Source organism: Sminthopsis crassicaudata, chromosome 3 (assembly GCF_048593235.1).
Source record: "Sminthopsis crassicaudata isolate SCR6 chromosome 3, ASM4859323v1, whole genome shotgun sequence".
NCBI lineage: Eukaryota > Metazoa > Chordata > Mammalia > Dasyuromorphia > Dasyuridae > Sminthopsis > Sminthopsis crassicaudata.
Genome location: NC_133619.1, coordinates 59459618 through 59481716, shown reverse-complemented (window position 1 = coordinate 59481716; position 22099 = coordinate 59459618). Strand labels below are relative to the sequence as shown.

At 39.2% G+C, this 22099-nt stretch overlaps 1 protein-coding gene across 1 annotated transcript in view; it reads right to left on the bottom strand.

Moving 5' to 3' along the window:
* PAX3 (paired box 3) overlaps nucleotides 1–20910 on the bottom strand; it is a 79198-nt gene extending 58288 nt beyond the window's left edge. Inside the window, exons 1-4 of the mRNA XM_074301963.1 lie at nucleotides 20395–20910; nucleotides 18692–18927; nucleotides 17148–17277; nucleotides 15884–16018 (exon numbers count right to left, since the gene is read on the bottom strand). Of these exons, the coding sequence (XP_074158064.1) occupies nucleotides 15884–16018; nucleotides 17148–17277; nucleotides 18692–18927; nucleotides 20395–20479 (586 nt within the window). The 5' untranslated portion in view covers nucleotides 20480–20910. The remainder of the gene's footprint in view (nucleotides 1–15883; nucleotides 16019–17147; nucleotides 17278–18691; nucleotides 18928–20394) is intronic.
* Nucleotides 20911–22099: the final 1189 nt, after the last annotated feature.

Genomic DNA, 22099 nt, shown 5'->3' with positions numbered 1-22099 from the left:
TAAAATCTTGAATTATAAACAACAGAATTCCCCTATGTAGAAATTGGAGTAAGGATAAAATAAGAATAAGGGAAGAAGAGTACCTGCTGAAGCATACATGCCAAATCCCAAAAGGAAAGGGTACTGAGATGGACCTGGTCCTTTGTGATCTCAAAATTTCTTGTATTCTTTCTTGCCCTCCATTCTATTCTTTCCCCTTTCAGGTTCAGTTGCTGTGCTGAAATACCAGCTTTATGACTCTATTCTTTGACTTTACCTCTTAGAGAGAGAAAAATTAAAGCAGTTGTGGAAACTTGGCATGCCCAGAAACTATTGGCAGATTTTGCCTTCAAATAAAGTACAGAAATTTATTTTCTACTTATGTCTCCTCCCATTCACCTCCCAACACACTCACACACACACACACACACACACACACACACACAAACACACACAAACACACACACACACACACACTGTAGTTTCTTGCTTTATAAGAACATCAGTCAAATGCTGAAAGAATAGAAAAAAATCACTAGATCTGGAGTCAGACGGACTTGGATTCCAATCCTGATTCTATCTTGTATCATCTAACTTCTCTATTCTTCATGTTCTTCATCTATAAAAGGAGAAAGTTAGACAAGATGACCTTTCAGGTCCCTTTCCAACTCTAAATCTATGACCCTATGAACAGATCCTCTGGAAAATTCTCATTACTGGATGGATATAGCTTCTCACTGGACCAAATGAGGTGTTAAGAGAACACCATCCAGTTGTACTCATCTGTTCCTTCCTCATTTAGAAATGGATTGAGAGAAGTTCAGAAGTCCAAGATGTTCCCAAAATATAACTGATGATGAAAGCCAAAAATCCCTGTCAGTAAAACTTCCATCTTCCCTCGGAAAAAATGAAGTAGACCTAAATGATCTCCAAGTCCCAAGACTATAATTTTATAATTTAAGAGAGGAAAAAATTAAAATTTATAATAAAGAATCAATTTCTGGCTTTGATTATTTAGATGGTCTCTTTTCAGTGATCAAATTTATTCTTTTCAGCCTTCTACTTTAGGTTGCTTATGATCAATAAACTTCCCAATCCTAGTGAATTATCATATTGTAAATATATTCTTATAAGGAGTATATTTAGAAGCTGAGATAGAAGAGGCAGGAATCTTACTATAACTTAATTCACTAATCATATCTTTCCTTTGTTAGATTTGACTTTACTAAATATCTTTTATGAGCTGCATGGCTATTTAGTATGCACAGATAGTAATCAATGCATCACAAATTATGGGACTGAGTCAGCCTGAATTGTGTACAGCCTTTGAAGGGGGCTGAAACTTTTACATTCAGCCTGATTATAGATAGATCACCTAAAGAAGAATCCTTTATATTTCTAGAAGGTCAGTGGATAAGGAGTCCAATCCTGGAATTATTTCCCTATGGACTTGAACAGAAAGAAAATCCAGGTCATATCTCTGATTTTTATCAATACTTTTTAAAAAGTTTTAGGATTTTTTTTTAAAACCACCTTCCTACCTCCTAATTATCAGAAATATGTGCTGACTTGCTCTGGTGTTGAGATGAGGAAATGAAGGAGAAAGACACAGTGTCATTTTTAATTTTGTTTTTAACTACATCAAGATTTTAATTTTCAAAAATAAATCATTAGTCCCTAGATTTCTTGTCTCCTGCTTTAAAAAAAAAAAAGTCATTCCTAAAGAATAAGTTGAAAGACTGACTTTACAACATTTGTTAATTTTTATTTTTCAAGACTTCTCAGGAAACTTTTTTTAATTTATAAAAAGTTTCAGGCAAATTTTCAAAAAGTTACTCTTCTAAAATACTTCTCCCTGACTTATTTCTCAGACTATAATTTTCATTTTAGGAAAATTATGCATATATTCCATAAACATCAACAACATTGTATCTAGGGGAAGACAAAATGGAAGGATTAGAGAAACACAAGTAGATGTGAAAAGTATAATTATCTTCTATGGATGCTAGCAAAAGGAGGATGTTATGAAGTATTTTCAAAGTTGCTACTATAAACCTCTAGAAGCACACAAACTCTAATCTGAAGATAAAATATTAAATTAAAAGAAGGGTATAAATTCTTTATAAATATTTAATTGCTAGACCACTCATAATCTCTATACCCTTCCCAAAGCAATATTATTTTTCCACTGACAAATATTTCTTACCTACTCAACAACTGCCCATAACAAATTAAGGAAGATGAAAGAAGTTAAGAAACATAAACAGAGTCTAATGGGTTAAATAATCAATGAATAAAGAAGAATAAGAGGAAAGAGAAAAGTAAGCTAGCCAATCAAGAAGAGAAATTCTCCTTGGTTTGCAATATTTCCACATGGAAAGGGAGGTTTAAGTGGTTTGATAGACTGGAGACCTGAGTTTAACTCCTACCTCAGACACTCCCTAGCTGGACAAACCACTTCTGTGCCTCAGTTCCCTAGTCTGTAAAATAAGGATAATATTAGCTCTTCCCTTTCAGGGTCACTATAAGGATCAAATTAGTTAACACAAAAATATTTTGCAAACTACAAAGCACTATATAAAAGCTAACTATTATTATTTTGAGAAGTTGAGCATTGCATATATTGAATAATGAAGAAATAAAATTGTTCCAGAACCATTTTCTTCAGAGTACTCAGTTTTTCTTCCCAAGGAAAAACTCTTATTTCAATAATCGTTCAGGATGTTCAAGTTACAGTTAGTAAGACTATCGAATCGAAAGGTTCCTTCTTTCTTTAGAAAGAGGGTTGGACTATTAATCCAGAAGTTTCCTTCCCTAGATTTGTCATCACATATCAGAGTGTCAGAGGGAATCTACCCCCTTCAGAACACCCTGTGGCTCTCGGGGACATTTTTATCTGTTCACTAGGAGCACTTTCCAGCCTGTGAGTTGGCCGCCTGCTGGGATGCCTAAGCCTCAACAGCTGCATAAACTGGCTGTGCCTCAACCTGACCTATCTCAGAGACAGGTCAGACCAGTGCATGTGGGGATAAGAAAACAACCTTCACTTCAGTGGCAGGATTGCCAAGCTGCTCCAGCAGTTAGAAATACAGAAGAGAGAGGGGCTCCTCATCGATCCTCTCAAGTGATATTTTTTTTTCCTATTTTACCCCAACTTCTCTATATAACAACATATGAACATGTTAAACACAGAGCAATTCTCGAAACCTAGAAGTAAGGGACTGAATGAATAGAATGATTGAGTCTAAAAAGAATAACAACACATGAAAGTGGTTCATTGAGCTAGAACAATAATTTATTGAAATGTCTCAGTATTTCTAGACTTGAGGTCTAAAAAACAGAAAACTATCTTTAAGGGAGATACTTTGAGAAGAATCATCAGTAACTATATTTCTTGGCAAAAAATAGAGCAAAATGAACAAAATACTTAGAAAATTTAGGAAACTGTTTAAAGAACTAACTAAAGGGAATAGAAAAAATTTAATGAAGAAAGAACATGTGAGATCAGAAACCAGTCTATTTGTAGTGAACCCATCTACTTACTACCTCTCCCTAGTAGACAGTGGCTACAGAAGTCCAGAACTAACGTTGATTCAGTGCTTCAAAACAGTAAAGTTAATTTAAGAAAAATATCACATTATTGAATTAAAAGCAGGTCATCCAGAGTTATAATCTTTAAAAATCATTGTTCCTAATTTCATGAAATTTGTTTTTAAAAATAAGGTTTTTTTATTTTCAACCTGTTAAAATTAATCATTTTAAAATATAATTGCAAACTCTTTTTTCCCCTTTAATACAAATGATCAATTCCCACCACCCCCCCTAGGGTTTTTGTAAGGGTTTTAAAAATCACTATTGGTTTCATTTGCAGGGAGTCATAATCACATCTGACTGAAATTCAAAGTTACTCCCATTCACTACAACCTTTTGAGGACCCTGAAGTACTAATCCTAGTATGCTTATAACTTCTACTTATAAGCATATATGCTTCCAGTTAATTTGAGCTATTGAATTGAGGGGAGGGACTCAGATGCAATTCTGGTATGGTTATGGGGTATATTCTCATATATGGAAGGGAGTCATCTTAATCTGAGATTTTAAGGAATAGTTTTATCATTGGAATATATGTGAATAACTAGTTTCTTGTTTATAAGAAGAAACTCTTTTCCTCCACTACTCAAATCCTCTAAAAAATTAAGTATGACTTCTCATTTGGGAGTAAGGGCACCTTTGCCTATCACTGGTTTCAAGAGTATGTGCACTGGGTATGTGGCATAGGTAAGTGTTTGGGGGGGGGAGGGAGATTATATTTTTTAAAGTGAGACAATGAAAGTGTGATACTAGAGCTCTCAAAATAGTATCCCACTAATTTAAGCCTCTTAGAAAGTAACAGTCTCAAGTGTGAATTTAAGATTTTTCTAAGGCTCTAGGTAGAATAAGCCTCATATCCTTTTGACCATGCATTTTTATCGGTTTGCTAATAGCCAGATCAATTCCTGAATTGGATTTATTCCCAATGGAAAATTCCCATCTTCTAAATGAGGAGTTTCATAGAATTCTTCAGTTCCCAAGGTAAATTTAGATTGAGTAAAAATCTTTGAGCTTGAAGAAATTTTCTACTGCATTAAAATGACCAATAATTTTTTTTTCTTCCCCCTTTCTTCTTGGGTTGGGAGTGGGATTAGTTTACTATTGTAGTAAATATTTGAGGAAATAGATTTTGCCTCTTAATAAGATATTTTGTATTAATACCATAAGAATGAAGACAATAAAATGTACAATATTTTGACTAAATAATTGCAACACCCTGAGATTGTTTTCAATTAAATATCTACTACAAATGGGTCATAATATCATAGATTTACACCTGGAAGAAAATCTTAGAGATTATCCATCAGTGGCTTCCCTTTTTATAGATGAGTAATTTGAGATCTAAATAGACTAAATGGCTTCTTTAAAAATTACAGGTAATAAGAGGAAGAGGCAATATTTGAAATATTTGAAAGTCAGAAAGATTTCTGACTTCCAAACTGGGGCTCTTTTTGCTATGCCATGGTGTCACTTGCAAACTCCGGTTTCAACCACTGAAAATATGCCTGTTTCAAATCTAGTCTAATACAACAACCTAATTAAGCTTGGACAACAAATCAGGCACTGTAAAAAAACAAAACAAACAAACAAACAAAAAACTGGAAATTTAGAGACAAAATGAAAAATAGAAAACAATCCTTGACACCAAGAAGCTTACATTATGCTGGAGGGTTATCATAATATGTCAGCCTCATATCTTTGAGTCCTCATAGAATAGCTATTAAATATCTACTTTTTGTTCCAGAAATTAAATTAAATATTTGACATACAAAGAAAGCAAGGAAATACTCTCATTCTAATAGCAGAGGCAAAATGCAAATAACTATGTACAAATATGATATAGACAAGATAAAATGGAAGTTATAAATAGAGGGAAGGGATGTGGATAATTAATAGAAAATACTTTTCTATGGAAAACATACTATGAAACCTATCTTAAATTCTCACACATCACAAAGGCTAATTTTTAAAATTACTTTTGATGAGAAAGCATTTGTTATGAGATAGAGAAGGAAACATTACAAAGTTGCCAAGGGCATCCTTCCACATACTTGTCCCAAGATCCCATCCACATCTAGTTTTTGACAAGTCAACTTTTTTATGGCATAACACTGAAGAGGTCTTTTGAGGATAATACAAACTTGGATTCTGATGACTGTGCCAATAATGATTACTATATGAAAATGGGAAGTAATTAGATCCATTCTATTCTGTAAGCAACATAATCACATCATGCAGTTTTGTGGGAACTTCCTGTGACATTCTTTTAATGATGGACTCAGAACTGACTGACTAAGCAACCTGTGAATGATAGTTGATGAATGATAGCATGTACTGAATGTTCAGCTCAATTCTCAAAAGTATAAGTTAAAACTCTGGCTTTTTACCATACAGTGGGGGGAAGGAGGGGAGGAATGTTGGCTCTGAATTCACAGAAGGAGTTCAATTCCCAGCTCCACTAAGGTCCCTTTAAGCTCAAAATCTACTATCCTAAAATTCTTCTGTACATTTACAAGAGTGGGGAAAATCTTGTCTTCCTAAGAGGGAAAAGGACCCTACTTTATCCTTATTTCCAGCAAGTCTTGAACACTGGGAGATTGCTGAGTGAAAAAAAAAAAAAGAAGAAGAAGAAGAAGAAGAACCAATAAAGCAAGAGAATTTTGGGAATGGCATTCAAAATCCATGATCCAGAAATCAATTTAAACTATCCTAACCAAAACCTAATGTGTTTAAATATGCATCTTATGTCCTGAGCTTAATTCTTTTTCACAAGGCAGTACTTTAATGGAAAGTAACTCTTTAATGGAAGGTAACAGGATCTGAGATCAGAGGACCCATCTTTTGAATACTGTCTCTACCCCTTAGTATCTATGAGTTTAAATAAGTCAGTTCTCTTCCCTGTGCCTCAGTTTCCTCCTCTGTAAAAATGAGGAGGTTGGAATAAATGATCTCTGTTCCTTCCAAATTAAAATCTATGTTCCTATAAGTCTCTTAGAGTATTTCTCTTGAGAAAGATATCTAACGACTCCACACTTTTTAACACTTTTTAAGAGAAGGGATTTAATGCCAACATATTGTCAGAGGTTTCAGCTCTTTCTTCTTAATTCTACCCTAGAGATGGGAACAGCATTCCCGCCCCCTCCCTACATACACACCCCAGTTTGAATCTTGGAATTAGACCTTCATATCTTTTCTAAACATATGTTCTGTGTTTAGGAAGAACTCATTCCATGTACTATATTAATACATGGAATATTTATATGTTAATTATTGAGAGAAAGATTTTGTGAGATGAGGGGAGGGAGCTTTGAATTTAAAAGGAGAAAACTTCCTGGGTTTGAATCTCCCTCTACCCCCATATCTCTCTAGCTTAGTGGCAAAGAGCAAGTCCCTTTAATAACACTGAGTCTCAGCTTCCCTGTGTGATAAGTGGAAATCATACTAAAACACCTGTAGAATCTATTTTACGAAGTTGCTCTAAGGATCAAATGAGGCAATGATAACAAAAACACTTTGCAAACATTAAATTATAATGTTCCAAATATTTTCTCCTTTTAGTCTTAGAGAGCTGTCAGAATCTCAAAGAGACTAAGAAATTCCCTTATTCACACAGTGAATAAAAGTGAGAGACAGGATTTAAAGCCAAGCTTTACCTGATTCCTCTGCCCTATCTACCTCACTCTATCTACCATTTCCCTGCCCTATTCCACCTCATCTTCCACTCAAACTCCAATAGCTCCCTATCTGGAGTTCCCTTTAGGACCAAATACAAAATCTACTGTTTGGCATTCAACATAACCTCCTCCCCTTCCAGTCTTCATACAGCTTAGTCCCTATAAGTACTCTTCAATTTAGTGACACTGGCCTCCTGAATGTTTCATGAGCAAGACACTTCATTTCTCAGCTCTGGGCATTCTCTCTTACTCCTCCCCCTCTTCCATACCTGAAACATTTTGCTTTCTCAGGTCTATCTTTTGGTTTCTTTTAAGTCTCAAGTAAAATGCCATTTTCTCCAAAAGTGTTAGCCAATTCTTAATTCTGATATTTCCCTCTGATAATTATTTCCTCTTTATCCTATACATAAATTGTTTATATTTATTTATTATCTCCTATTAGAATGTGGATTCCTTAAGGGCAGGAACTGTCTTTTGCTTCTTTTTGCATCCACAGCCCTTAGCAGAGTGTCTGGCACTTTGGTTGGTTGTTGTCCTTCATAGTCAAAGAGGACCAAAATAATATCACTATGTTAGAGTGGCACACTTAATAGACAATAAATGTTTAGTGTTTATAGACTGATACCCTACTACCTTTCAACACTTTGCATAGGTACCACAATGCAACAAAGAGGCACTGGGGCATAAAAAGCTGGCCAAGGACCTTGGATGACCTGAGTTTAAATCCTCAATGACTCATACTGTCTATGTAACCCTCGGCAAATCAGGACAACTGTAGTCTGGACCACTCTCTAAGATTTTATGCTGAAGAGAAGTTGTTGATTTGCTTTAGTAGGAGGAACTTCCTTACCGGTAATATTAGTATCATTGACATCGAATTCTAAAATATTTCTAACTTTTAGCTGACTAGATCAGCTATGGTCCACAATATGCCTAGTAGAGACCTAGTCACTATAAGAAGCAGATAGACTGAAGAAAAGAACTAATGTAGATTCTCCAATAAAACAAAAACAAGCCCAAAACATAGTAGAAACTCACGTACAAGTGATAAATAAACGGAGAAAGATATGAAAAAAACTTTCCAGATTTCTAAGACACAGGATGTCTAATTAAAAAAAAAAATAGAATAAACTAGAAGTTTCACAGTGTGATGTGCTGAATTATTTAGATCAGATGAGTATTTCAAGAGAAAAAAATTTCCTTCAAAGCCTTTCATCATAACAGTAAAAGGACATATTCAAATGTACTAAGTACTTTGACTCAAATATTTGACATTTCATTTAAAAGTCAACACTAAGTGAGAAAATCTGGAGGAAATACTTTTCCTGGCATTCAGCATGTTAATTTCCACTTATGTGATGCAATGCTATATTTTTATCATGAAGTCTTGATGACATCATATAAATATCCAAACCCAGTTCAGTGGACAATTAAAAGTTTATCTTGTACAATTGGAGAAGAGTTTACTCCTACTGTAATTCATAGTGGCCTACTTATAAACAAACTATACATGCAAACAAACATACATCCAGTTTTCTATTACAGGCAGTAATAAATACAAATGAGAATCATCTAACCATCTATAAATAAACAGAGAAGCGAAACACATGCAAGAAAGTGGAGCAAATTCTCAATTGCCTGTGAGTTTAATTATGTGCCATATTGTTTAGTATAAAAAAATGGAACCCTCCCTAAATCATAATCATCAGGAAGACAACATCAAGGAAACTAATTGAATTAGGGTTTTTTTTCCTGTGTATGTGTTACTAGTCCCAAATCTAGACTATAGTTGATAATAGATGTACCAATACAGCTTTAGTTTTAAATATGAAATAACCACATGTAATTCAAAGCATTTTGAGAGTATGTGTTTTAAGATTGCTACAAAATGGAAGCTTAATTTATGGTTTCTTAAAGATCGTTGAATCATTATTCCAAAGAGGTTTGCAAAGCAAAGAAAAATTTTCCAAGAGAGATAAATTGAAATGATCCCTACTTTTATCTCTAGGTTAAGAATCAGTTACAATGGAAGATGAACTTGGGACAGAGTTTCTAGCCTTTTAATTTGTAACAATGGTATCAACAAACAATTACTTAATCAATATTTGGCTAGGCGCACAGGAAACTCCCTTTTCAAATTTTAATGCCCAGTTGTAAAACAACTTCGGAGCAACCGGTGAGATAAGACATTAAAATGACTGCTTAATTGCCTTATAGTGTCTCCTTCGTTATATATGTACATACTTAATGATTCTGGAATCTTTATTTACCCACTTAAAGAAACTACCAGTTTAACAGTGGATATCACCTAACTCAAATATCTGTACTAGGGCCTTACGTACAGAGTTGGGGGGGGGGGGAATTGTTTTAGTTTGGGGCTTTAAAATCTTATTATTTTCCATCAGCCATGCCAAGTTAAGGCGCCTTATTCAACAATGATGGAATGAGACCACTTCAGAGCAAATTAGGAAAAAATTCTTCTCTGCCTTAAATTCAAATGTACATTCCTTTCGTTAGCAAAAGATAAAAAAAAAAGAAAGAAAGAAATCTTTCCAGTCAGAGCCTACGTTTAAGACTTTAAAATTTAATTTCACGCTGACTGTATTTCCCCCCTCAAAAAGTATTTGTTCGTGGATTTGAAATGACATTTATATGGAAAAATTTGTATCCAGTAGATTTATTGCTTACCATTTCATTCAGTTTCTCCTTAACTAAAGAGCACTTGCTAGTTCTACTTCATTTCTCATCCCACTTTTATTACTTCGCCCTAGGGACTCTTAAATGATCTATCAGCGGGAGTATAGCTACTCTCTAGCAAATCCCGGTCCCATTCCAGTGCTATCAATAGCTAAATCAAATACAAAAATAAACATCTAATTTCCAAGCATTTAATGAGAGCATTTGCATGTTTTCAACTCCTGGAAAAGAAATGAATGTGCATGAGTTACCAAAAGATATTGAGATTCTATTTCTTCTGCTTGAGTTAAAATAGATTTCTTTCCCATACACCCACCTCCAAATTCTCCAAATATTACCAGAATTCTTGCAAGTATTCTAATTAGCTTGTGACTCTAATATTCACATTTTGCAATTTAGAATTTCCGTGCTCTAGTTATTTCAAAGTAAAATATTTTAAAAGGTAGAATTATAATCCAAATGGAATAAATAAATCTTAGATTCTTAAAATGGGTTGTCTACTTTAGTGTAAAAAACAAACAAACTACAGGCATGAGCATGAAGTCATTTCCTCTATGGTTTTAATTTGTAAGAAAGTTAGCCTTTTCCAAAATGTCCTCCACAGAAGCGTGAAAACTGGCCTTATACTTCTTTCCATTTAAGTAGTGCCCCGCTAATTATAAAATTGCTAGAGGTTTTTATTCCCCTAGTAATGAAATACTTAAAACACTTTTCAAGTATTTTTTAACTACTTAAAAAAAAAAAAAAAAAAAAAAGGCACCTCAAGCCAAATACCACTTAGGTGGTTATTTTTTCTCCTCCAAAAATTCTTGAAGCAATCGGATTTCCCAGATGAAACATGAAGCGAATGAATCCTTTATTGTTCAGATTTAGAAAATTATAAATAAAACTTTTTTTTTTTTTTTTAAGTGTCAGGTCATGGGATTTGAAGGGAAAGTTTTAAAAGTAAATATCCCAATCCATTTTTGTTTGGGGTCCATCGTCTGGCAATTCCTTGCTGACTTCACACACACACACACACACACACACACACACACACACACACACACACACACTGAAAGTGTATCTCCAACCCCAATCAAAACATCAATTTGGCAATCTAGCCTTGCTCCCCCTCAGCCCAGGAGCAGCCACTTCAAAGCCTATGCAACAAGCCAGTAATTGTAACATTGCATCTAAATATTTAAGCTAGAGGCTTGTTAGTCGCGTGTCCAGTTTACAGTCGTCATCTGTCCTCTAATTCCATTACAACACAAAGTAAAAATGTTTCCCAAAACTCACAAACAGGAAAAGCGTCACCCTAGCTGGAGGAGGAGGAGGAGGAGGGGAAGGAGGAGGAAGAAGAGAAGGAGGAGGAGGAAGAGGAGGAGGAGGAGGAAGAGGAGAGAGGGAGAGGAAAGGGAGGAGGGGGAAGGGGGACAGCGGAGGAGGGGGGAGGGAGAGAGGAAGAAGGAAAGAAGAAGAGGAGGAGGAGGAAGAGGAGAAGGAGGAAGAGGTGGAGAAGGAGGAGGAGGAGGAGGAGGAGGAGGAGGAGGAGGAGGAGGAGGAGGAGGAGGAGGAGGAGGAGGAGGAGGAGGAGGAGGAGGAGGAGGAGGAGGAGAATGAGCAGTTTCTATTGACTGGTCACGGCTTTTGTGTTAAAGGCTTTCTTTAAAATAAAAAAAAAAAAAAATGGGGGAGGTCGCAGAAATTTCGCTAATGTGAGCCTGGGGCAAGAATAAGAGGAAAAAAAAAAAAAGAAGGGGGGGAGGGTTGAGTCTAGATGAAAGTGAGAAGTACATAAAGGAGCGAATTGAGTCGGCTTCGGCCGGTAGAGTTAGCTGAGAGTAGCTCCCCGAAAGAGAGGGGGCCGAAGGCGGAGCGGCCCTTTGACGCAGTGCGCATGACTGGGGGCACTGGTCCATTGTGACTGTGCCTAAGGGCCAATTCCGCTGCGCCCGGGGAACAGAGGGGCCCATTGAGCTCAGGGCGGTCGATGTCACCCTGAGCCGCGGCGGCGGCGGCAGCCTGCGTCTCATCTCCCCACCGCCGAGACTCAGTGGCCAAGCTCCTTGCCTCGGCTCTGGTTGGCAAAAGGAGGGCCTCTGGCTTATCCATCTTTAGCCAGGGCAGGGGAGGCAGCTGGGCTCCAGAAGGCAAAAAAAAAGCCGTGGTTCCCCTTGCTGCCCCTTCCTCTCCTCTTCCCCGCCCCACCCCCATCCTTTGCCCCAGCCCCACTCGGGCTAGGAGCCAGAATAAAGAGAAGGCGACAGAAGCGCAGTTCGAGCCGAACGTGCGCGACTTGCTGGTCCTGCGCCCCGGGGCTCACCGAGCTGGGGCCTACCTGACGTCGAAGCAAAGGACAGGTTTAAGAAATTACAAGAAAGGGGAAAGGGGAGTGCCTGAAATTGTGACACCTTTGAACCCACATTCTCTCCCTCCCATTTCCAGATTCTGCGATTCTCAGAATTGAGACATAGCCTCTCGCCTGGGTCTTACTCCCGAGCCAGACTTGAAAAAGAACAGATAATAACTCATGGGCAGAGAGATAATAGCGGATAATAAACTCAAAAGAAATGGAGAAAGAAAACGGGAATAAATCTTATCTAGCCCTGAAGGTACTGGATTGAAAAAGGTAGCCTTGAACCAAGTACCTTCCCCATGACTGACTGTCAGGTCATCCCGGCTACCTTTATATATTGGGTCCGGTTGGACCCAATGCCCTGAATTCCCCCCTCCTCTCGTTCTATTTTAGTGCATAAATATTGAAAAGAAAGTAGTGGGGCTCTTCTTGAACTTACACCCTATTTTGTTGCTATTCCAGTCTTTACTGAGACATCTCTAGTCATTTCCTCTTAGGCTAGGGAGGGGAAAGGCGGGGTTGACTGAAGATGCAGCTTCCCTGACAACCCCAAATTAAATTAGGCTTTGGAGTCTGAGGTGTGTGTGTGTGTGTGCGTGTAACAATGGGGCGGGTTTTTGTTTTCTTTTTTATCCTCCTTCTAGAGGACTACTCTGGTTTTAAAGGATGGCCATAGTTTCTCTTGAATGGCAGCCGGCATAGCTAGACGAGTAGAAAGACTAGAAACATTTTGTAGGTGAAAATAGCCACTTTTTCCACGGTGGAGAGTCCATAAAACTTCTTGGAGCAGCAGCTATTGGGGCTCATTGAATAATTCATCCCTCATTGCAAGCCCATAATGTCTATTCTCAGCCTTTTGTGGAGCTGTTTTCTCTTCTTTTCTCCTTGAATTATAAAAAGGTTGCCTTCTTTTGTTCACATCAAGCTGCTGCTAGCTGAAGCTTTGTCTGGGCAAAGCTAAAGTGTGAGTTTCAATGGACTCTACCCTCTTTGTTTTCCAAGTTCATCTCCAAGTGTAGATTGTGTATAGAAGGCCTTCTTTGTAAAAGCTGGAAAAGTTGTACAAATGTTTGACCAGCTCATTTGGTACTTTTTGTCTCCTCTCCTTCCACTGACTATGTGCAGAAAAGGGCATTCTAGAGAGCTAGGGGGCTGCCAGTAACAAGTAAGGACCAAAGCGCTAGACACGGAAAAGCTTCTCTCTTCCTTTCCTCTTCCTTCCTTCCTATTTCTTTCCACCTTCTGTCCTCTCCTCTCTTCTCTTCTCCTCCCCTCTCCTCTCCTCTTCTCCTTTCTCTCTCTTCTTCTCTTCTCCTCTCCTTTTTTTCTCTTCTCTCCTTTCCTCCCCTCTGCTTCTCCTTTTTCTCTCTTCTTCTCTTTTCCCCTCGCCTTTCATTCTTTCCTTTCCTCTTCTCTGTTTCTCTCTCTTCTTCCTTCTCTTCTGTCTTCTCAATAACTAAACTACAAAAACTTCAAAACTCTTCCCCTCAATCCAAAGATAATTGCTCTTTTTGGTTTTTGTTTTCTTTGCTCCCCCTCCTTCCCCTGGCCCTGCCGTGGGGCAGCAATAAAACCTGGTCACCCTTCTCGGTAGCCAGTAAAAGTTTTGGAAGACAGGTTACATAGGAGTTGGAAATGAAGCATATTTAAGGGCGTTCATCAATTTTACTTTAGTAGGGGAAAAAAAGCAAACAGCAAAAACATATCTTCCTCTCTTAGCCTGAGTTTTAATTTGATTTACTCTTTGATTATTTTTATAGCGATTTCTGAACATCTAGCCTCCCTAGAAATGAAACTTGACTTGTAGTCAATCTAAATGTACTTTAGGTTGCTTTTACAAATAAAAATTCCATTAGTTCACATGAAGGTTAGGCTGAAAGGAAATGGTGCCTGACTAGGAATTAGAAAAAGACAGAAAGCGATCTTTAAGCTTCCATATGATAAGTATCACCCTGAAAGATCTGAATGGAAGGTTGAAACCCCAGCTCCTTCAAGGAGGATCACAGAAAACTAACTGGGCTTTTGGTTACTCTAATCAAATGTAATGGTAACACGAACTACTGAAAATAAGACTCTTGGACATTCCCCAAAGTTTCATTAATGAAGGATACCCCAGAATATACTTCCCAGCCTAACTTTTAAAATGAGGAAAAACCAAGTGACAGGCAGGCAAATGAGTACTCCAAGCAACCCAAACATTCCTTTCCACCATTCAACTGTCTTGTAAGTAAACTGTTTTGTGCAAGGGTGTGTGTGTGTGTGTGTGTGTGTGTGTGTGTGTGTGTGTGTGTGTGTATGTGAGATAATTTCTTGGGTGATGGGCCATTACTGGAAAGTATTCTGACAAATCTTAAGCCTCCCCCAAAAATCTACTTGTTCACCTAACTCTACTCGATGTGAAGAGCCCTTCCCCCAATTTTAATGAGATTGACTTTCTTTTTTATTATATTAGTGACTTTAGACAAATGAACATTTTTTAAAGTCACTATTAGGTAAAGTTAAATTTTATGGAAGTTAAACACATCTAGAAAAGTATCCCCTTCCCTTTGATTTTTACAAAAATACAACTAATAAGACTAGGGTTTTTCTTCATTTGCTTTCTACTACTATATATCATCATGGATCTTCCGGTGAAACTAGAAATCAAAAGATGTGGAAGAGATGTAAATATATATATGCATTTAACAGTTTCTTACATACAACACACTCCATGTGTAACAACATAAAAAATGAATAAATGAAATAGAACAATTTAAATATCTATAAGTGTACACGTGAATATTAAAAATTCATTTGGATTTATGCTGCTCATTACTCCTTTAAGACTTCAAAAAGTGATTTCTCCTTATTCCCTTGCCTTCCTTCCTATCTTCCTGCTAGTGAATCCTCTACAAACTCTCTCTCTCTCCCTCCCTCTTTCCCTCCCTCCCTCTCTCTTCTGTTCCCCTCCCCCAATTCATATCTTAGAGTTAAGAATGGATTGAGTTGTGAGACATAGGTCTTCTTTAGATTTACTTCAACATACAAACATATTTCAACAACTCTAGCCTCACATGAATCTTTTCCATTGGACAACCAGGTCCCCTAAAGCATCTTGAGGGATCTATCGACCACAGCAAACTCCGACACTCTTACATCCGAAGTCAAGACAAGTAATAGTACTTAAGTCCTCCAGGTAACAAACACAACGCTCTCAACATCAGTGTCCTGATCATTTTTCTGGACAATGCAATCAGAGGGGGGAAGGCAGAAAGACAGAAAGATAATGGATTCAAGGAAGCGGGGGGGGGGGGGGGGGGAAGCAGACAACAAAGGGGAGAGTCGCAGTCCATCTTTCCTTTTTTTTTTTTTTTTTTTAAATCTACCAATACCTGTACTGTAGCAAATAATGACAAGTAATGTTTCCATGATCTTCCATGAAAACCACCTAAAGTACCTGAGTAGCAACTGAAGGGGGAAAAAGTGGGCAGGAAAACCAATTAAAACCCATGAATCTCCAGGTTCCAAGCCTCCGAGTGCGATCAGGGTTCAAAAGAAAAAAAAAAAAAAAAAAAAAAAAAAAAAAAAAAAAAAAAAAAAAAAAAAAAACTCGCTCCTTTACCTCTTTCGCTCAAGATCCCGTCAATGCTGTGTTTGGTCTTCCTTTCATTCTCTTCCACTTCCTTCCTTTCAATTTCTGCATCTTCTTCCTCTCCTTTTCCAAACTTACTTCTCAGGATACGGCTGATGGAGCTCACTTTAAAAGGGGGAAATGGAAAAGATGGAACCCTGAAGGGATTGCTGAAGTGAAATGTCCCCCAAGTGCTTCCCCAGGCTATCTGAAAACAACCCTCAAAATCTCAGATTTGTTTCTTGGGAAGTTCCTACCGATAAATGAAATAATGTACACAATCGCCTGTTCCGCATCCCCAGAACCGAGTTAGACAGTTTATTGTGACCCACGGAAACGGTGCAGAGCTAAGTAGAGGACGCCAAACTACATACATCTCGTCCTTTGACTTACAGGAAGGATTTCCCTCGGCCTTATAAGGACTCCGGTCAAAGTGTCCCAGGCCAAGGAACAGCCTTCCAACCAAGGATCTCTGTGGAGCAGGAAATATTGAACTACCGTGTTCGTTTTCAGAGCATACAGCAACCAAGTTCTGCACAGAAAGTAAACTTTTTTTTTTTTTTTTGAGGGCATGAAGGGTTTCGATTTCAATTCCAGAATAGTTTGCTATTGTAAAATCAAAAGAAAAATGCATTCTCCTTCATTTATTTTTTCCAGATTCCAGTCTGGTAAACAAATCCATGCTCTGAAATATCTCTTCTCGCAGGGAGAAGGGGGAAAAGTCGTTTCCATCTAATTAAAAACAAACTCTCTCTCTCTCTTTCTCTCTCTCTCTCCTCCCCTCTGCTCCTCTTTCACCTCCTCCCCCAGTGGAGACGCCTCTGCTATGGGACGGTTGTTCTACATCTTCCTTCCTAGACATTGAAAAGTCTCCGGTGGCATGTCCCCTATTTCCTTTATGATGGGGTTACAAAAACATTTGTTTCTTTTTAAAACAGACCATCAATATTAATAAACACTTTGCCTCCCGGGTCTCTCTCCTCCTGTGCCTAGCCTACAGGCAGTCTATTTCGCGGCTGCTTAGTAACTTTCCCCTGCGGCTTCGAGGAGCAACTAGCCTTCCCAAGATAAAGGTTATTAATATCCAGGTTTCCTAAATATTTCCTGGCCCCGGGAGCCGGCTGCTTATTAGATATCCCCTCCCCATCGCCTTGCCCAATTACTCTAAACTAGGCTCTTACTACTTGAGCCAGTGGACTAGGAGGAGCAGGGACTAAAATCTGGGCTTGGGAGGACTGCGAATGGCTTGCAGTACCTGAGGGGACGGTGTTTCGGTCACAGACCGCGTCTTTGAGCAGCTTATCTCGGATTTCCCAGCTGAACATTCCCGGATTCTCTCGTTTGTATTCCTCGATTTTCTTCTCAACGTCAGGAGTTGTCACCTGCTTTAATAGAGCAAACAGACAGAGCCATAAAGTTGATACGGTTGGCCGCTGAAAGGGCACAAGGACTACTGCTTCCACAGCCTTCCCAAATGGGCTCTCAAACTCTAGTGACCTCCTCTAAGTCCCTTGCAAAGTTTATTCTTAACAGCAAAAACCACCGACTCCCTGAGAGTGTTTTCCTAGGAAAGGAACTGAGATCAAGGCAAAGAACTGTAAACCAGAGTCTCAGAGCGTTGCCCACTAGGCTTCATGAAAAGGTCGGGCCGTAAACTGGAAGTAATAACTCCGAGGGATTCCTCCCCACGACCCATCTTTATTGCCACTATATGGGGAGGGCGGAGGGCATCTCAGCAGAATCTGCGGGAACACGAAACTGAAGTAACTGGACCCTGGAGAGATAGCCTAGGGAAATATTAAACCTAGAAGCTTCAGTCTCCTTAACTGGCCGAAGAATAGTAAGCAATGTGGCTACATGATTGAGGAACTGTTTCCCTAATTTTTAAAAATGATAATTAATTTTTAAATCAATGGATAATTGGGAGAAGTGGGTGTGCAGAATTTTCATTTTCCTACAAATATCACTGTTCTTCTGGGGTTTTTTTCCCGTGAATTTGCTTTATTTCTCCTCTTGATTATGTATATTAAAAATAACTTAGACGTCCCTGTTCCGTGGCTTTATTTTAGGACTAACAAATGAAGATTCTTGATATCATCTCCCACCCAAAAAAACTGTGCAAAATTTTCGGTGAGAAGAAAAGGAAGGGGTGGGAGATTCTTTGAAGAAAACCAGGAAAGTGCTGGAAAATTGGAGCGGAAAACTGATCTTCAGCCTTTCATCTGCTTGTTTCAAAGTCACCTAGACTTTCTGTTCTTCTCCACTCCTGGACAATTTAAGTTTGTTGTGCGAATAGACTCCGACTGCCAGACACCATAAAGTGAAAGCAGGCTGGAGAAAGTGTGTGTGTGTGTGTGTGTGTGTGTGTGTGTGTGTGTGTGTGTGTGTGTGTGTGTGTGAAGGAAGGGGGGAGTGTTGAGGAGATGGTAGAAGGGAAGAGGTGGTAAGATAAGGAATCATAGAAAAGCCTTCAACAGGTAGGCCTATGTAGCTTGCACAGTTTGGGGGAGGCTGTGTGAATATATTAAAATAACTCGTACACTCAGTTCTCGGCAAAAATCCAAACTCATTTCTTGTCTACAGGGACAACGCAGTTCTTTCAAGATTTAATCCACTGGGTACATGATAGAAACAGTCCCTGAGAGCATCGAGCACTTCTCGGGAGATAGACACATTTGCACTGAAAGTTTCACTCAGGAAAAACTTCTCACCCGCCTCTGCTCCCCAATCTACCCAACATCCAACCAAAAAGAATCAGAGAAAGACAACAGCAAACTTTAGCTGGCCTAGAATCCTCACCTTGGGTTTACTGCCCCCGATGGCCCCCGGTCGAATGGAGCCAGTCTCCTGATACCTGCACAGGATTTTGGAGACGCAGCCGTGGGACACCCGCAGCTGCCGAGAGATGACACAGGGCCGGATGCCATGGTGGGCCATCTCCACTATCTTGTGACGGATGTGGTTGGGTAATGGCCTGCCATTGATAAAAACGCCACCGAGCTGGTTGACTCTACCCTGTCCTAAAGGAGTGGACACTTAGAAAAAAAGAAGGGAGGGAGGGGAAAGTAGAAATGTTACTTAAAATGAATTTTTTAAAAAATCAGATTCAGTTATACAAACATTGAACAATTACAGCATTATAGGGGCCAGCATTTTACAACAGCTAGATGCTGATTGTGGTGTTAATATATTTGCTCTCATGGACTATTTTGACCCGAGACTTTCTCCTGGATGATTAGAACTCTGAAAGGGGAGGAGGTGAGGAATCGCTTCAAAATGGCCTTACGTGAAATTAACAAGAAAGATGTAAACCTCTTGTCAAATAGTAATTATGATAATAAACTGCGCTTCCTTCAGCGGTTGGGGAGTCGAGGACTAGTAACTTTGGAAAAGTTGAGAAAGAGTTTTGGTAAAGCGTTACTGAACTCCCCCTCCCAGATCAGCACTTCATATAGAAGACACCCCACAAATGATAGCGATCCACCATTGTTTCTTCTCTAAGAAAATAAGCCCTCCAATTACCAGGGGTTTTGGACTACCTGACAGTTCTAGATAGTGACTGGACCATTGAACCAAAACAGCCCAGTGAAAGTCCAAACCATCCTGGAGTTTTTTCACCTGTTACGTTTCTTTCTCTTTCTTTGGGAATTTTAAAATAGAAGAAACTCACAAATGAATTAGAAATGGCTTGGAAAGAGTATATGAGACTAGAGGACGAGTGCCCTGTATATCATATTCATACCTATGTATAAATATACTGTATATTTCATCAGATTATGCTGCACCTTATATTTTCTCCTTTTAAATTATGTTACATTCTATTATGTTGGTAAATGACGTGAATCATATTTACTTCAAAATTATACTACGTTACAAATCAAGCATGGAAGCTAACTCTTTAAAAAATTTACTGTAATCCATCCCAGAAATGTTAGGTAGATCTGATTTCCTAAACGGATGTGAAATATCTGGGAGTTAGGGGGAATTGTAAATAACCAGAACTACATCTGAGATGAAGACGATGAAAACAAAAAACATTGCCTTAGTATTTTAAGTATTACTGGTTTGACACAAGATGCTGAGAACCCAAAGATAGCCCTGACCCATTCCCACTCATTTCAGAACCGGAGACGTGCTGCCTGCCTTCAGGATTCAAGGAGGGTTTAGTTTTAGAGCAAAGCATTTTCCCCAACAACAACGACTAAGTGGGGAGAAGTGGTTAGGGAACGAGAGCAATTCATTCGAACCGATATAAGTGTGTGGGGGCTAGAAGCAAACGTCTCCATTTGCAAATCGAAAGACAAATCCTGACCTTCCTTCCTTCCAGTCCTGTTTAATTCCAAGAGTGGATTTTGTTTGTTACTAGAGAACGACGCAGAACTGAAAGCAAGAAGCGCCGGAGGAAACACACGTAGGCTCGAAGAGCTTTGGAAATTCTCCCTCGTAATCTCTGAGGCGTCCAGCCTTAGGTTCGGGCCAGAGGAAGAAGGGGCCAAACTTACCTTCTAATGGGAATCCGCTGCGAGGATAATTTTGTCCGGGAGCTGGTCGCATCATTCTGGGGACAGCTCCAGCCAGAGTTGTCATTGTGGAGACAGCTTCACTTTAAAATAGTACCCAGGTGAAGGCTAAAAAAAAAAAAAAAAAGAAAAGAAAAAGAAAAAAAAAAAAAGAGTAGGGTGCAGCTCCCGCAATGTAGAACTCCGCCGAATCAAGCAAGCCCCACCCCCTCCGAAAAATAAAAATTAAAGAGAGAAGAAGGGAAACTTCTCCTTGTCGTTTTGTCTTCAAGATGCGATCTTTCCCGATCGAAATGCAAAAAGAGGGAAGGATGGGTGAAGGAACAAAAGAAGAAAAACCAAGCCCACGACAACAAAGTTTTGTGCAAGTCTGGGGACGTTGCACAAGCCGGTGTAAGGCGACTTCGAACACGGGGTAGGGATTGGCACACTTTGATATGAAACGGGGGAGGGATGTGGGGAGGGGGAAGTGATGGTGGCAGGAATGATTTTCTTCCTGTTGTTGATACAGAGTGAAAGGAACTCTGCTCTGGAGTATTTATTAGTTCTTTCACCCAAAGCTCGATCAGGAGCCCTGAGCTGCGATTGGCCAACGAGGAGACTGTCCCGTCTAGAGGATACACGAGCTGATTGGGTGAAATCCGCAACTTTCTCTTCTCATCATTACAATCCAGGCCTCAGTAGAGGAGGGTGACCCAGTCTATTGCTTCTTGCCTTGATAAAATGTCCTTTCAGAGGAAGAAGTGGACAGGAGAAAATGCAAAGGATGGGAAAAGCAGAATGTCATGGAAAGCTAGCTTCTCAGGCAGTCTCTTTCTCTCTTCTCTTCTCCCTCTTCTCTTTTCTTTCCCTCTAATTTTCTTTCCTCTCTCTCTGTCTCTGTCTCTATCTCTCTGTCTCTCTCTTTCTCTCTCTGTCTCTGTCTGTCTCTCTCTGTCTCTGTCTCTGTTTCTGTCTCTCTCTCTGTCTCTCTCTCTCTGTCTCTCTCTGTCTCTCTCTCTCTTTCTCTGTCTGTTCTTTCTCTCTCTGTCTCTCTCTCTGTCTCTCTCTCTCTGTCTCTGTCTTTCTCTGTCCTCTCTCTCTCTCTCTCTCTCTCTCTCTCTCTCTCTCTCTCTCTCTCTCTCTCTCTCTCTCTCTCTCTCTCTCTCTCTCTCTTTCTCTCTCTCTCTCCCCCCCTTTGGCACCGTGCCACTTGAGGGGAGCGATTACAATAAGGAGGCATCCACGATCCTCACAATTTCTTCTAGTCAGTTACCTCTAGTCACCTTTTCTTTAGACTATGGTTGTAAACGTGCAGCTGTTTGTGTGATTCCCTGGTCAAAGAGTGTGGGACAAACCAAAGGAAAAGTTCAGTCTGTGTGCTGATAAAGTTCTTTTGTTTCCTCAGACTGGGGGTGGGAGGGAGGAGGCCGAGGGCAGTGATGAAGTCCGATGACCGACGGGTTGGGGGGGGGGGGGAGAAGGGAAAAGGAGGAGGGGGGAGATGGAGATAAAACAGTCTCTTCTCGCTTTAAGCTAAAATCTGAGGGAAGGACAAACTAAATCTAGACGTATAGATATAGAATCAGATTGGAGAGCTGCATTTTATACGTTAAAGTTTGCTCATGAGCATTTGTTCTCAGGAATTTATTGTAGTATTCAAACTAAACCGCGGGGGAAAAAGAAAAGGAGTTAAGTCTTGGCTAGG